Here is a 15923-nt window from a genome sequence, read left to right as displayed (position 1 = left end):
TTATACCACAAATGCTTCTTATAACATGCTTTTGCGTCCTGAAAACTTTTTTCGGTTTGATGAGTTACCCCAGAATATGATCCCATATGACATAATAGAATGAAAGTACACAAGTTTGTTTATATTTATATCTCCTACCTCTGACATCATTCTCACTGCAAGTACAGACTTGTTTAGGTGCTTAAGAAATTCTGTGGTATGCCCTTCCCAACTGAATGTATTATCAAGTTGTAATACCAGAAATATAACACTGTCAACCTCTTTGATCTGCATATCTCCATATGTTATACATATGCTGGAAGGAAATCTCTTACAGGTTCTGAACTGCATATATTGGGTCTTTTAAAAGTTTTATGACAGTGAAGTAGCTTTAAACCATTTACTAATGCCAGTGAAAATTTGATTAGCAACTATTTCTAAGTCAGTACTTGACTTGCTACTTATTGTAATGTCTGTATCATCTGCAAACACACAAACTTAGGATCTGGCAATAGGTCATTAATGTACACAAGAACAAGCAATGGACCCAAGATGGAACCTTTAGGAACACCACATGTAATTAATTCCCAATCAGATGAAGACTGACTGTTTACTCCACAGGTATTTCACAATGACACCCTTTGTTTCCCATTAGGTAAATAAGACTCAAACCATTTCAAAGCATTGCTGGTGACACCATAATATTCTAATTTACTTGAGAGAATGCTGTGGTTCACAAGTCAAAGGCTTTTGACAGGTCACAGAAATGCCAGTAGCCTCTAAATCATTATCTAATGAATTAAATACATTCTCACTGTAAGTGTGAATAGCTTTCTCTATATCAGAACCCTTAAGAAACCCAAACTGTGACTTGGAAAATATATTACTTGCACACAGATGCTTACAGAGATGCTTGTACACAACCTATTCAATTATTTTTCAGAAAGCCGGCAAAAGTGAAACTGGTTGATAATTTGATGGTATCTCTTTATCCCCCTTCCTGTAAAGAGGCTTAACTTCAGCATATAGAATCTCTCTGTTTCATATCATATCACGTGCGTGTATGCGCGCGCGCACGCGTGCGCCCACACACAAACACACACACACACACACACACACACACACACACACACACACACACACACACACACACATACACACACACATTTTGAGCATATTTATTAATGTTCATAATAATTTTTAAAAATTTTAGCTAGCAGCTTTTGTGTTTTCTTTACATGTAACATAAAATGTTCACAGTACATACTGTCAGATGTTTAACATGTCAATACAAAAACAGCTTCAGAAACAGCATCATACTCTTGTTTGATGTAGTATCTAAGACTCTTGATAGCATATATTCGACTTCAACATGTACCACTAGGAAGGTTTACAGTCATTTGACTGCAGATGACTGATTCCATAGTCACGGGTGTGACACTTTAACTCTATAAATGAACTGTATAATAATTTTAAAATGTCCCATATTAAAGATTCCTCTTTCAATAGGCCTACATATCATTTAAAAGGAAACTGATTACATTACTAAGTCTGAATATAATTTTCTTTTTGTAATTGATGGAAACCAGTATTTTTAACCAAAAATCATATGTCATGGGTGTGACAAAATTCAGAAGTGCAATGTAGCGCATTGACCATTACAGGGAAAAATCTGTGAATTGAATGATTATATGTAAACAAATTAATAATTGTATAAAACTGAAAACTTACTGCATTAGCCATGAAAATATCAGAATGAAACTTACATTATTTTCAAAGTAATAACATAATTTCTCTTGTCATGGGTGTGACATAATTATGTCATGGGTGTGACATGTACAAATTTCTCTCAATATTTCAGAGAGTTAAAGGGTGATAATGGATTCATTACATTTTTTGCAGTACAGAAAAATCACATTACTTAATGAAAGTGGTGTTGATGTTAAATTAATAAAAAAAACCGCAGTTATTTAATAAAGACTAACAGACAGCTCATCTTCAACTGAAACACTCTCTTAGCTCAACATAATACACAACATGGAGAATGAAGAATTGTCATGTTCACATAACTAAAGGAAGGAATACTAAGTAAAGAAATATACACAGAAATACATACTTAAATAGTTTCACAGAAGTAATGAAAAACTCTATTTCCTTTGATTCGAATTGCAGGAGGATTCAAAATTTTAACAACATTCTTTTGTAAAAAAAACATTGAAACGTCATTTTCATTAGCACAAAAGAGTTTCTCACATGGCAAACAGCAACAAAATTCTGTCCATTTCTCCGCTCACTATGTAGCCTGAGGATCCAAAAGGTTCCAGCTTTTATTTCCTTAGTTGGATTTATGGTGGTCTGTACTTCATTTTCTGATGTTGCTTCGTTATCTTGAACATCAGACTCTTCGGAATCTGAATAAACATCAGAAAATTTCAGCTGTTTCTTGGATTTAGGGATCTCCCGAAAGATGTCATATCTTGTCATTTCACTGCCAGATGTTTCCGCAGCTAAAATATGGTGACTGTCATAGTTTCTAAAATAATGGTTAGAATGCACTTTAGGAATAGGAATGACATCTTCCCAAAGCCTTGACTACCGTTCCTTTGCCTTGTCTACATCACTGCTTGAAATGAAGAGAAGATGAACTTCATTCAATTTACCACTCGCATAATCTGAAAATTCCTTTGCGTTATTCATCACCACTGTCCAACTTCTGATTCCTCTCCAAACAGTTCTCTTCCCTGTTCCCCCTATCCCCTTTGCTGTGTGAAGTGGCAAAGAAGTCCCACTCAATTTCAACTCCCAAACACAATTCGGTGCAGCAGAGGTAGGACAATGTAAATTAATTTTTAAACTGTGAAGCAGTGCAATTGTCTGAAAACATATGAACTTTTTGTAAATTCTGATTCTGCTGTTTTAGATGTGATATAATTTTTTCAAGAAAGCACCAAACTGCAAATTTGTCATGTGAAAGATAATCACTTGCAATCACATACGAAACAGTGTTTAGACTATCCCACACATAGCACGTAAATAATGTTACTTGTTTATGGCTCCAATGTGCAGCCTGAATTTCATCTTGTGACATTAAAGAAAAGTTCTCGGCAAAGTCAACTTGCATAGCAACATCATTCTTTGTAAATTCTTCCTTACAGGACTCATAATATTTGACTTATTTCTCTCATATCCAGAAATGTCTTTTAAATGTTGACATCCTGTTCTCTAACTCTTCAGTGGCTGCTTTCAGTGTTGATGAATTTTCCACCAAATTTAGCACTCCATCATAGTCCTTCCACTGCTTCCAGGACAGAATTTTATCTTGATTTTCGTCAGTCAACCACAATGAGAGGCCATGTTTGCACTTTCTGAATTTTTGTGTCATAAAAACCTCATTTTCTACATCACAAGTAACTTTCTGAAGCAACTCTTTAGTAGAAATAGGACAACCTGGAACCACATGTGAAATGCTTTCAGTTAGAAATTTAAAATTTGGATGGTATTTGCATATACACACATTACGAGGTGTTTCTGAAACTGTTAGTACATGACTTGGCCATAGTTCATAAAATGTTGACTTTCCTAATGGAGTATCAGGATTTGAATTCTTAAATTCCTCATAGGCCTCACTAACAGTCATAATCATATACCACTTCTGAACATGTTCTCATTTTCCACTTCTGCGGTCTATAACAGGTTTTACATCATGAATACCAGGAGTAGCTTGACTAACATCATCTTGACAAAAATACTCATCTATTTTATTTCTTGTTCAGTTGGCAAACTTCTTGAACCTTTTGGGGATATCTTAACATTTCTTTTAATGTCAGCAAGATCCAGTTCATTAACCAGTTTCCTAAGAACAGCAGTCCATTTCCTTGGACTGTTTGGAATTGATTTTTTTTTGCCTTATGTATAGCTTTGCCTAATTCACTGGTATGGTTTGTTTCTGCCATATTTTTACATTTCCTTTCTCTACACAACCTTTGTCTAGTTTTATCATTCTCTCTCTTTTTTAGCACACTGCATTGGTTCATCAGCAGTTGCTCTCTGTTCTTCATTCTTCTCATTTTGTCCCTTTCTCTCTCCTTTTTTAAGTGTTCTTCATGGTTCAGTGGATTTTCCTTCATTTTATCCCACAGCTTTGTCATTCTTTCTGTTGAAGAAGTCATTATCTGCAAATGCAAGCTACATTATTTACATTTATTTTTAATGTCAGTAGACCTGTATTTATTTGAAATCTCACCAGTTAAGATTTCACCATTACAAATATTACTGTCACACCTGTGACAACATTCCTGGATAAAATACAGTTATTTCCAAAAACTTAATAGGTTTAGGAGTTAATATATTTTCTTAACCCACTTTCCTAGAACATTAAAAATTTTGAAGTATTTGTTCAAACAAGAAGCAAACTTTATCTTCTTTTTTGTCACGGGTGTGACATTAATCCCTGTCACTTTCAAAAAGAGAAAAACATTCAAAAGAAAGCTTACCAGAAAAAAATATTCAGTGCAGGATAGTAGGAAGATGGAGAATAGAAATTGAAAACTTCTTGAACTGTACTGACGAAGTTGACAACAACAAGATAGTACAGCATAGTCATGACATAGTTTAACAAAAGAGCCCCACATGGACCCAAAATCTCATGATTTAATGTCTTTAATTCAGTTTTGAAATCCTAAATTTTGTCTTCTCATATTTGAACCATTTTTGTATCCTTGGCTTTGGACAATTTTCACAGAAATTTGCTGTCTTAACAACTCATTCAAGTGAGCATGGGTTAGCATTCATCATTAGTGAATATATTTGGAATGTAGCTAAGGATATGTTTTTTGACTGTTATTTCTTCATCAAGTTTTGCCGGAACAAAATGAACAACCATTGACATTTGTTTCGTGAGGAGTAGGAAGTTTAAAATTACTGAGTAGTATAATGCTTTCTCAGTTCACTTAAAATTTAATGTTGAATATGCACTGATAAAAAAGTACCACTCGTGAATTTACTCTGTTTTACTTCACCAGGGTTGTGAACATTGGTTTTGTGAGAACTTTTTCTTAAGAAGTGCTCTTTCGATACATAATCATACTTTGCAATGTCTGTTGTTAGCTCCAAGAAGTTCCCTTTATATTCCTGTTGTCCCTTGAAATGACAAACCCTATGCTCTCAAGGACTGTGTTTACAAAGTGCATCCTTTATGTTGCTGCAAAGTTTTTAGTGCTTGAAGTATCTCAGCAGCAGGTATGTCAGGATTTTCAGACTGGGAAAAAATGTCTGCACTTCTAGCCCAACACCAAAACTCCCCAAACCACATGTGGCATCGATATAAACGTCGACCCACAAATGAGGACTCTCTCTCTCTGCTCACAAGTTCTTTGGACAAAAAGTTTGAGGTGATTAAATCTGTTTATGCGACTTGTTGTATATACACATGTAAATGCTTGTACTTAAATATACATCTGTATTGAAATATAAAGTGGAAGTGTTTGATTTTAGGATAGTAACCCATCACATTCCCACACACATAAATGCACAAAAACCATGGTGAAAGTTACAGTTGTGTCTGCATATAGGGAAAGTACTTGATGAAGAAAATCAGAGATTAATTTAGGGCATGTCTCAGCCTGAATAAGTTTCTGATTTCCCTCATCAGGCATTTTGTGTAGATGTAAACACAAATGTAATTCTTGCCAGGATTGCGTTTATATGGTTTGTTGAGTTTTAATGTTGGGTTAGGAGTGCGCACTTTTTTTCGATTCTGAAAAGTCTGACTGCAACCATGATAGTCTCAGCACTGAAAAGTTTGCAGTATCAATACAAAAGTATAATTTTTTGAAATAGAATAAATGAGGCACTCTCTAAAGATTTCTCCAATGTTAAACAGTTTTCTTCTGTAATTTGCTGGAGTAAATCTCCGACATCTCTTACCAGTAGGAAAGCTAACATCAGTTACTCGAAATAGAGCACTTTTAAAAGGGACTACTGTCTGTTATTAGTTATTTTATCTAGCCTTTGCGCACAGTCAGCTGATAAGTTAACAACAGTAGTCGCAGTGGTCCTCCCTACAATCTAAAATGAAATTCTTGAAATGTTAAATAAACTGACAAGGAGTTCATAACTTACCTCTTTCAACCGAGTGGAAAATTAATGTTCTCTTCTGACCTTTGTATAGATGTCTATGCTATGGTAAGGAAATTAAAACAGATTCTTGTACATCTGTGTTTATTTACTCAATAAGATGGTGAAATGATTCCAACAAGTTATTAAAAGTTAGTATGTCCATTCAAAGATTGCTAATGGACTGGTAATCATAGGACTCTGTGTGTAATATTTTCTTTATCATATTTCCACAGGTGTGGTAATCAATTGTAACCAATGTGCTTGGGCCAACATGTTCTTATCTTATTCTCAATACACAATGTTAGAACCAATACAAAAAACACACTGTAAAAAGAAAGTCAGGCTGGGATAAAGCAATGGCACAGCATGAAGAGAACTCTTCATTACCAGGAAGGGAAGTCAGGCTTGACAAACTCACATTGTAAACAAACATGTTGTTCATCAGAGCTATGAATGGGCAAGGGCATGAATGGCATAAAAGATATGGTTGACAGGGAACTTATTGCAGACTCTCCAACAGCTCTCCGTGGGGTGTTAGTACTTACAAGTACCTATTGCAGTACCTAGCTCTCACATCGAGATAAAAGGGGGGGGGGCTATGTGCTGAGCGATTCATCATGAATCTTGAATGAGATAGCAGAACTGGAAAAACTTTCTGCTTATATTGCTGATTGATGGCATTAACAGTGCATTGCTTTTTCCATTACAGACTTTTCCTTCTCCTGTTATGTGAAGATGCCTACAGAGCCTTCCATGTGTCATGATTGTCTGCAGAATTAGTTTGTAGTGAACTAAAGTACAACATACAGGAAATTTTAATTTCTGAAAACAGAAAGAAAACTAAGAAATATGAAGCAAATAATTTTATATTCATTTCATATATGATGAAACTGTCTATTATTTGTGCTCTTAACTTTGCTATTACTTAGCTGGTTACTCTGACCCTATCTTCATAATACATACTGGAGACATTTTGCATCTCCTCTGGAATGACTGACAACAGTGAATGAAAGACAGCCACTGATAATGGCAACATTTTAAACATGAGACTGGCAATAGAATGCCCCGTTGTGCTGCCTAGCGACAACTGAGTTGACACTGTGCTATATACCAGTAGTCAACAGACTAATGGTGCAAGGCAAGTTTGTTCTGTCAGAGTAATCTGAAGCTATATTTTTTGGGGTAATGTGGATATTAAATCTTGGAACACATTACTACAAGGAGACTTTGCTTGTAAGGTGAAGACTTTCTTCTTAAACATTATCTGTATCCATTCTGTGATGTACTGATATAGCTCATGAGATGCAGCTGTGCCGGCCCACACTGCAAATGCCCTCCGCTTCATTAAATCGCCAGGTAACAGTTCATGATGCTGATGGATTTTGTACGGATAGCATCAGTGGGTACGCCTAAGTGCCAAGCAAACAGTAGTGTATGGAGTGCTGGTGCGACTGCATGAGTGCTGACTTCCCCATGCATAGACAAACCCACTACAGTCTCCATTTCTTCCTGAACTGTCTCAGCAGCATTACGCCTTGTGCTCAGTCGGCCACTACGGGGTCTATCGTCTAAACAACCCGTGGCTTCAAACTTTGAAATCATTCTCATCACAGCTGCATTTGTCAATGGACCTTTACCTGTTCGAATCTCCTTCCTATGGCGATAGGATCGTAGCGCTGAACTAGCACATTCCCCATTATGATAATACAGCTTCACTGAAAGAGCCTTTTCACGTAACGTCAACATGCTGCGACCACTGGTGCATCTGATTCTCTCATTACAGCTCCTTTTATACACGATCCTCATGTGCAGTCACTGACGTTTTGCTGTCCAGCGCCATTTGTCGGACATTTTGTGAACTTTGTTGTTTTTTGGTTCTAACAACACCCCATGTCATTCCAAGAAAGTGTGTCAATTTTTACCTCTCTATCTACATTATTCCGTGGTTTATTAAGTTTTCAAATTTATACTGACTTTTTGATGCCACTGACCAAGACACTTTCCCCTGCGAAAGCATGCTGGACTGTTCTACGAAGGATGTCTGACAGTAGAGCACTGAGCGATCACAGCAACATCTGTAATTTGTTAACCATGTTTGTATCATGTTGAACACAAGGAACTGTTTGTATTATGCACAAGGGTTGCAATAAGTAGCTGCTCTCCAAAGTGTTGGACTGGATAGTTGTGAGCCAGATAGTACAGACTTTAATATTCTTCATTTCTAAAGATCATATTAAAAGTGTGTTTAACTTTTAAGGTGATAGAATTCAGATGGTGAGGGGTGTGTGTGAGCGGGAAGGAGAGGAAACAAACCCGGCCCCACATTGGGTGACGCGTGGTGAGGAGCCGTGCGGGGTAAACACATGCTTCTCTTGCCCCTGCAGAGCTGGCAGTAGGCGCAAGTCTTCAGCTGCCTGGAGTTTTAATATGGTCTTTAGAAATGAAGAATATTAAAGTCTGTACTATCTGGCTCGCAACTATCCAGTCCAACACTTTGGAGAGCAGCTACTTATTGCAACCCTTGTGCATAATACAACCAGTTCCTTGTGTTCAGCATGATACAAACATGGTTAACAAATTTCATGCTTCCGTGAAAGCGTGTCACGCACAGAAGGAAAAATCGCTTTAAATGCTGTTTGTAAACGAACCTGGAGTAGTCCTACGCATTAACATAGTTAATAATGATCCTAACAGCAGCAATTAAGTACACTTACCGCAAGGAATGGAAACAATATATTATAGAAATAAAACTTATCACACAATGAATGGCTGATTGATATAGTTTTGTAGAAGCATTTCAAATCAAGTGGTGATTTGCTGTGACTGTCATGATATTCCGTTTATGTGCCTGACTCTTTCTCACAATAGTGTTTTAATATATATCGGTGGCTGTATTAATAATTTCGTAGACAGTGGGACTGTATTGTAAAATGAATGTATGTCGAAATAATGCAATAACCAGCGGTGTTTCTATACAAAACAATAAAGCAGTCATAAAAGAATAATTTACAGTAATACTGGCGAAATAGAAGTCCCCTTCACATCGATGGTGAACACAATATCTGAAATGGTAACTCGTCCTTTGTTCCCAGGCCTTTTCAGTGACTGCCATAAAGATTCTTGGAAACTGTTTGAACCTCCTAATGATGTGCATGCTTTGTCCAGCACATGTTGTATTCTCACGAAAGATTTTTTGGTGAGGTGGAATAATTGTTTCCGCTCCTTTTACGTTTTGCGGCATTCAATAGCACGCAATATAATTTTACGAGCATCGCTACGTAGCACTGATTTGCTACTAGCAGTAGGTACGTGACTCACAAGACATTCCAGGAACTACCTCGTTTTGACAACGTACGTACCGGTATTGCACAATATGAGCCACTCACAACACAGACACACAAAACAATAAAGAAGACGACTAATAACTACCTCACACAAAACGTTAACAACAGCCTAAAAAGCAAATGACTGTCGACCGAAGCCTTCCGACATCTACCGACTTTTACCGAATCACAGCTGGGACCGCACGGAGCGGGCTGCCAACTAAAATTTAACACACTATACTTTACTTTATTATTTAGTTTCGTACATGTTAGGGATGAGCGGGGCAATGCCGTACAGCGGGGTAATACCGTGCACCGCTTTATCTAGTTTCCCAGAGAGCGCAAAGAGCGCTGCATGGTGCTACCACATAGTGGAAGTAACTATAATCAGACACAAAGGGGTCTAGATCGTTCAACGGCGCAGACGTCTTCGACAATCGGTTTCAACTGATTTCGACTGTTTTCTTATAAAATCTGAAGATAATAAATCTAGAGGTGAGCGAAATATGTAATAGCAACAATATTTAAAGTAGATCTATTTAATTAGGCATTTCTTGATCTTCTTTTAAACATCAAATGTTATACGTTAAATTTCGTGATTGTTGGGTTAGAATTTAAAATGGCGAGTCATGTTGTCTCGGGGCAATACCGTGCCCGAAGCACGGTATTGCCCCGTGGTGAATGGTATTGCCTCATATGGTAATTTCTTTTGGAATTTTCGTGAACTGTATATTTGGAAGTGTGTGTATGTGTGTCATCTTACAAGTTTTCCTTGTGTAGTGCATGTGACACAGCTGAAAACTATATTTGCGACTACTGCCATTAAAACAGGGGATAAATGTGTTCAGAGACAAGTTGACACCAAAATCAAATAATTTTGTTTTACCAGTAAAAGGATTTTTTGTCTTTAGAAACTTTAATAAGTTGTAAAATTCATGTGTTTCAATTCTAAATAAATTCTGAATTTCGAATTTCTTAATTTGATTTATTTTTACAGAGTTTTTGTCATTTTATGTGCAATGCTGTATCATAAGATATATTGTGCGGTATTACCCCACCCCTCAGGGTAATACCGTGCAATGTAACACTTTTGTAAAACAGCTGTAGGAACGTAAATCGATGCAATATAGCAAATATAAAGCCATAAACGTGTGGGGCATTGATTTCTTGCCCAAAAAAAGGTGTTCAGCATTTCAATTGAGTTCAAAAAATACGAAATATTTGAAAAATGGCTTACGTGCACGGTATTTCCCCGCTCTCCCCTCCTACATAGGTTATTTTAACGATTCTTTTTCGAAGTAACGTGAAATGAGTCAGTTTGCAGGACATTTAGCTCTTTGCCGACAAGCGGCGTAGCTCCTACTGGCTTATTTTTCGGAAAGATGAGTGACATAGGATCTACATAGGCAGTTTCTCAACTTTGTAAACATATTCCAACATTTTTCTTACGTCTGTTGTCTGCATAAAGATACTCTATGATGCTTGTACTAGCATGAAAATACACAGAAGGCAACATTTTTCATTCTTGCTGGAGTAAAAGGAACACACATAACAATGTATGTACTTGCTTTGTGGCGTTCACCATTCCCAAGGCGCCGCAGTTCACAAGGCCATATGCAGTGCAAACGGCGTTGACTGTTATATGCTACACTGTTATGTTATTTGTAAGCTGGCTTTGCAATACAGTATTGAAAAATAGGAAAGAGCTAGCAAAAGGTCTAAGTACCCAGAAACTGCAAAAAACTGAACTTCGTAGACTCATCCACTGTCAGTGTAAGAACAAAATAATAACAGAGAAGATGAGACGCATCTAGATTATAATAAAAATAAGGCTGGTGTACCACAGCTTCCAGCTAATGGACTACTACATTTTGAGAGCAAGCAAATTGATGGTGGTTGAAAATGCGTACGTTTTATATAAAAATTCAAGGCCTACCTAACATCTTGTAGAATTCGTCACTGAATTGGCATCGGTTTTCATGAACAAAATATCCACTCAAAGTAGTTCACTGGTAAAAGGATTCCGTGAGAAACATTTTGCCAAATTGATTTGGAGCACAAAAATGTCAGCTGGCCGCAGTGGTCTAGCGGTTCTAGGTGCACAGTCCGGAACCGCGCGACTGCTATGGTCGCAGGTTCGAATCCTGCCTCGGGCATGGATGTGTGTGATGTCCTTAGGTTAGTTAGGTTTAAGTAGTTCTAAGTTCTAGGGGACTGATGACCACAGATGTTAAGTCCCATAGTGCTCAGAGCCATTTGAACCATTTTTTGAACAAAAATGTCAGCATGCTCTCTGAGGGGAAATAAGCGTAGTGCAGAACGAAGCAAGGCAAAATCTGAGATACTGACAAGAAAAGATACCAGGTACCATTCTGAAACATGTGCAGTAGGACTTTGTTGTCCAAAGTACTCCGAAAATTTTCATACTAAGGCAAATGTAACTAAGCAGTTTTCAATTACAAAAACTACGTTTCCGAGCAGTTTTCTTTTTAGTGTCAACAACTGTATCTACATTTAGGAAAAGAAAGGCGAAAAAAATTATTTGTTGTTACAATAACAACACCTTCTCCTCTCCATACAGAGACAGGTCACTGACGTAAGCCAATGGTACTTTGCCCTTTTTCATAGTAAAAAAGCTAATTTCCAAGAATGATTATCGAACTTACGGGCCCCTAACGATATATATCGAATGTGCAACTCTATTATTAATAAACATTGGTCCACCTACCTTCTCCCATTATTTAAATTAAAAAAAAAAAACATTGATCCACGTATTCAGCGAGATCGTGACAACACAAAACCACACGCTGATCGATCTGTGAGATCACACTGAGTTAGTGGATCAGTGTTTTTCAGTTAATTCATGAGAGAAGCTAGATAGATTATTGTTTATTAATAATAGTGTTGCACATTCGATATATATCGTTACGGGCCCGCGCTTTCGATGGGCAGTCATTCTTGGAAATTACCGTAGTCAGAGTTACAGATTGTAGTCTTAAGTGATTGACTGAAGGCAATTGATTACGAATTATTAGTTAAATAACAGAGTGATTTATAGCCTAACACACAGGTTCAAGAACTACCATCGATAATTGGTTAGCCGTAAACTACCAGCGAAATTGGTCAGCGTGAGAGACATCGTGATGTCATGTTATGACGTCATGATTCCTCGGGGCCCACGAGCCGCTTCTGCAGCAGTATCAGTGGCAGAGTGTTCTCCTGAATTCGGCGATCAGTTCGATCGCCGAATTTTTTCATTTCCAGTTTGGGAGAACAAAGCGATCGTTAGCAGGACACCGCTATGGTGTTTGCAGATAAGCTAATTTTACAAGGGAAAATGTAAGAATAGCGCAACAAAATGAGTATGCACGCTGATGCACTCATCAAAGTCACAATAACGAAATCCTGAAAAATACCTTGGCAGTAGCACTTACAAAGCTAAACAATAATCCACTGGATCACATTGTGTCAAAACTAATGAGTAAGTTTCTGAACCATACAGTCAAGTGAATTGTGTCTTTAGCCATGCATGTATGATATAGTGTTTGCTCTTACCTTCTAGCCCGCTCCCATCTGTGGCAATAATCTGGATTGTATAGCTCGGTGTACGCTCTCGGTCGAGACAACAAATGGCAGTCGCTATTTCTCCAGTGTCGGAGTCGATTCCAAAAATAGCGGATCCTGTGCGTTCATCTACAGCGTTCTTCTCAATCGAGTACTTTATCCTTGCATTGCTATCCTCGTATGGATCGTCGTTGTCCACTGCTGTCACGTTCAAAATGAATGTACCTGCAAACAGCAAAAGAAGCACCTGCTCAGAAATCCGATCTCTTTGTAAGAACTGCTTTCAAAATTCAAAACTGCTTACAAAGACTGCTATCTCTCCCCCATTCTCCAGTGACATTTTAACTAGAGCTTCACACTTTCCAAAAAGAGCGAATTTTGAGAAACCCTATTGATATTATGTGCACTGTTGCTTCTCGTAATAGCAGCCAAAAATCAGTCCACTTTCTAAGATAACAGTAACATTCTAAAGTATAAAGGTTAGACTGTACTGAGCGGAACTGCACTGCAGCATAGGGCGCTGCACGATGGCGTCAAATATTGTTTATATGAAACGAGGGACCGAGAATACAGTTAGTACAAGTGACATTTCACAAGAAAATGACCTAAATGCACGCTTGGAAAGCCAAGTGTCTATCTATTCTAAGTAAAAATTAAAAGCGATTTCCCGCATAGGGCCGCACACACTGACGAAGATGTTTAAGTCCTAAGACAATGCCTGGACTGCATTTAGGATATAACTAGTGTAAATGAACTGGCAGACAGAACGAGAATTGCTGCCATCTTTCATGAAGGTTCAGGTACGCATTTTTCTGAAAGTACAGCAGTAGCCAAATGTGCGTGCTGTAATGTGTACTTATAGTAATATTTAATGCGTGTTTAAATAGACTATATTTTGAAATACCTCTTGTTCATCTTGAGGCAAAATCAGCCTATTGACACAACAGATTATAAGTTTCTTGATCGTGGCCATATACAGGGTGTTTCAAAAATGACCGGTATATTTGAAACGGTAATAAAAACTAAACGAGCAGCGATAGAAATACACCGTTTGTTGCAATATGCTTGGGACAACAGTACATTTTCAGGCAGACAAACTTTCGAAATTACAGTAGTTACAATTGTCAACAACAGATGGCGCTGCGGTCTGGGAAACTCTATAGTACGATATTTTCCACATATCCACCATGCGTAGCAATAATATGGCGTAGTCTCTGAATGAAATTACCCGAAACCTTTGACAACGTGTCTGGCGGAATGGCTTCACATGCAGATGAGATGTACTGCTTCAGCTGTTCAATTGTTTCTGGATTCTGGCGGTACACCTGGTCTTTCAAGTGTCCCCACAGAAAGAAGTCACAGGGGTTCATGTCTGGCGAATAGGGAGGCCAATACACGCCGCCTCCTGTATGTTTCGGATAGCCCAAAGCAATCACACGATCATCGAAATATTCATTCAGGAAATTAAAGACGTCTGCCGTGCGATGTGGCCGGGCACCATCTTGCATAAACCACGAGGTCTTCGCAGTGTCGTCTAAGGCAGTTTGTACCGCCACAAATTCACGAAGAATGTCCAGATAGCGTGATGCAGTAATCGTTTCGGATCTGAAAAATGGGCCAATGATTCCTTTGGAAGAAATGGCGGCCCAGACCAGTACTTTTTGAGGATGCAGAGACGATGGGACTGCAACATGGGGCTTTTCGGTTCCCCATATGCGCCAGTTCTGTTTATTGACGAAGCCGTCCAGGTAAAAATAAGCTTCGTCAGTAAACCAAATGCTGCCCACATGCATATCGCCGTCATCAATCCTGTGCACTATATCGTTAGCGAATGTCTCTCGTGCAGCAATGGTAGCGGCGCTGAGGGGTTGCCGCGTTTGAATTTTGTATGGATAGAGGTGTAAACTCTGGCGCATGAGACGATACGTGGACGTTGGCGTCATTTGGACCGCAGCTGCAACACGGCGAACGGAAACCCGAGGCCGCTGTTGGATCACCTGCTGCACTAGCTGCGCGTTGCCCTCTGTGGTTGCCGTATGCGGTCGCCCTACCTTTCCAGCACGTTCATCCGTCACGTTCCCAGTCCGTTGAAATTTTTCAAACAGATCCTTTATTGTATCGCTTTTCGGTCCTTTGGTTACATCAAACCTCCGTTGAAAACTTTGTCTTGTTGCAACAACACTGTGTTCTAGGCGGTGGAATTCCAACACCAGAAAAATCCTCTGTTCTAAGGAATAAACCATGTTGTCCACAGCACACTTGCACGTTGTGAACAGCACACGCTTACAGCAGAAAGACGACGTACAGAATGGCGCACCCACAGACTGCGTTGTCTTCTATATCTTTCACATCACTTGCAGCGCCATCTGTTGTTGAAAATTGTAACTACTGTAATTTCGAAAGTTTGTCCGCCTGAAAAGTACTGTTGTCCCAAGTATATTGCAACAAACGGTGAATTTCTATCGCTGCTCGTTTAGATTTTATTGCCGTTTCAAATATACTGGTCATTTTTGAAACACCCTGTATATATCCAATGTGATAAGTAAGATTTCGGTCTATCTGAAAATGTAAAGAAACACTTCAAACGTGTATTGGTTTATCAAGACGGGATGGAAGCAGTGACGCAGGTCAGCGGAAATGCTGCCGTAATGAAAATGAAAGCAGAAAACTCCATTTCAATGAAATCCTTGGATGCCATAGCAAAGGACAGAATTACTATAGACACAGAAGGAAACAACGTGCAGCGGAGGAAGACCACGCGAATCTGAATCAGCAGAGAAAATCCTCTAACAGTGTGGTTCAAGTATTCACTAAACCGTGATCTTGAGTTTGTAGAGCCGGCCGTGGTGACCGAGCGGTTCTAGGCGCTACAGTCTGGAACCGCGCGACCGCTACGGTCGCAGGTTCGAATCCTGCTTCGGGCATGGATGTGTGTGATGT

At 38.6% G+C, this 15923-nt stretch overlaps 1 protein-coding gene across 1 annotated transcript in view; it reads right to left on the bottom strand.

Annotated features, from left to right (window-relative positions):
• Positions 1-15923, bottom strand: part of LOC126092817 (neural-cadherin-like) — a 310348-nt gene that overhangs the window by 166343 nt on the left and 128082 nt on the right. The window contains 1 exon segment of the mRNA XM_049908545.1: positions 12975-13208. Coding sequence (XP_049764502.1) covers positions 12975-13208 — 234 coding nt within the window.

This window comes from Schistocerca cancellata, chromosome 7 (assembly GCF_023864275.1).
Source record: "Schistocerca cancellata isolate TAMUIC-IGC-003103 chromosome 7, iqSchCanc2.1, whole genome shotgun sequence".
In the NCBI taxonomy this organism is placed as follows: domain Eukaryota; kingdom Metazoa; phylum Arthropoda; class Insecta; order Orthoptera; family Acrididae; genus Schistocerca; species Schistocerca cancellata.
This window is presented reverse-complemented; position numbering and strand designations above follow the sequence as displayed.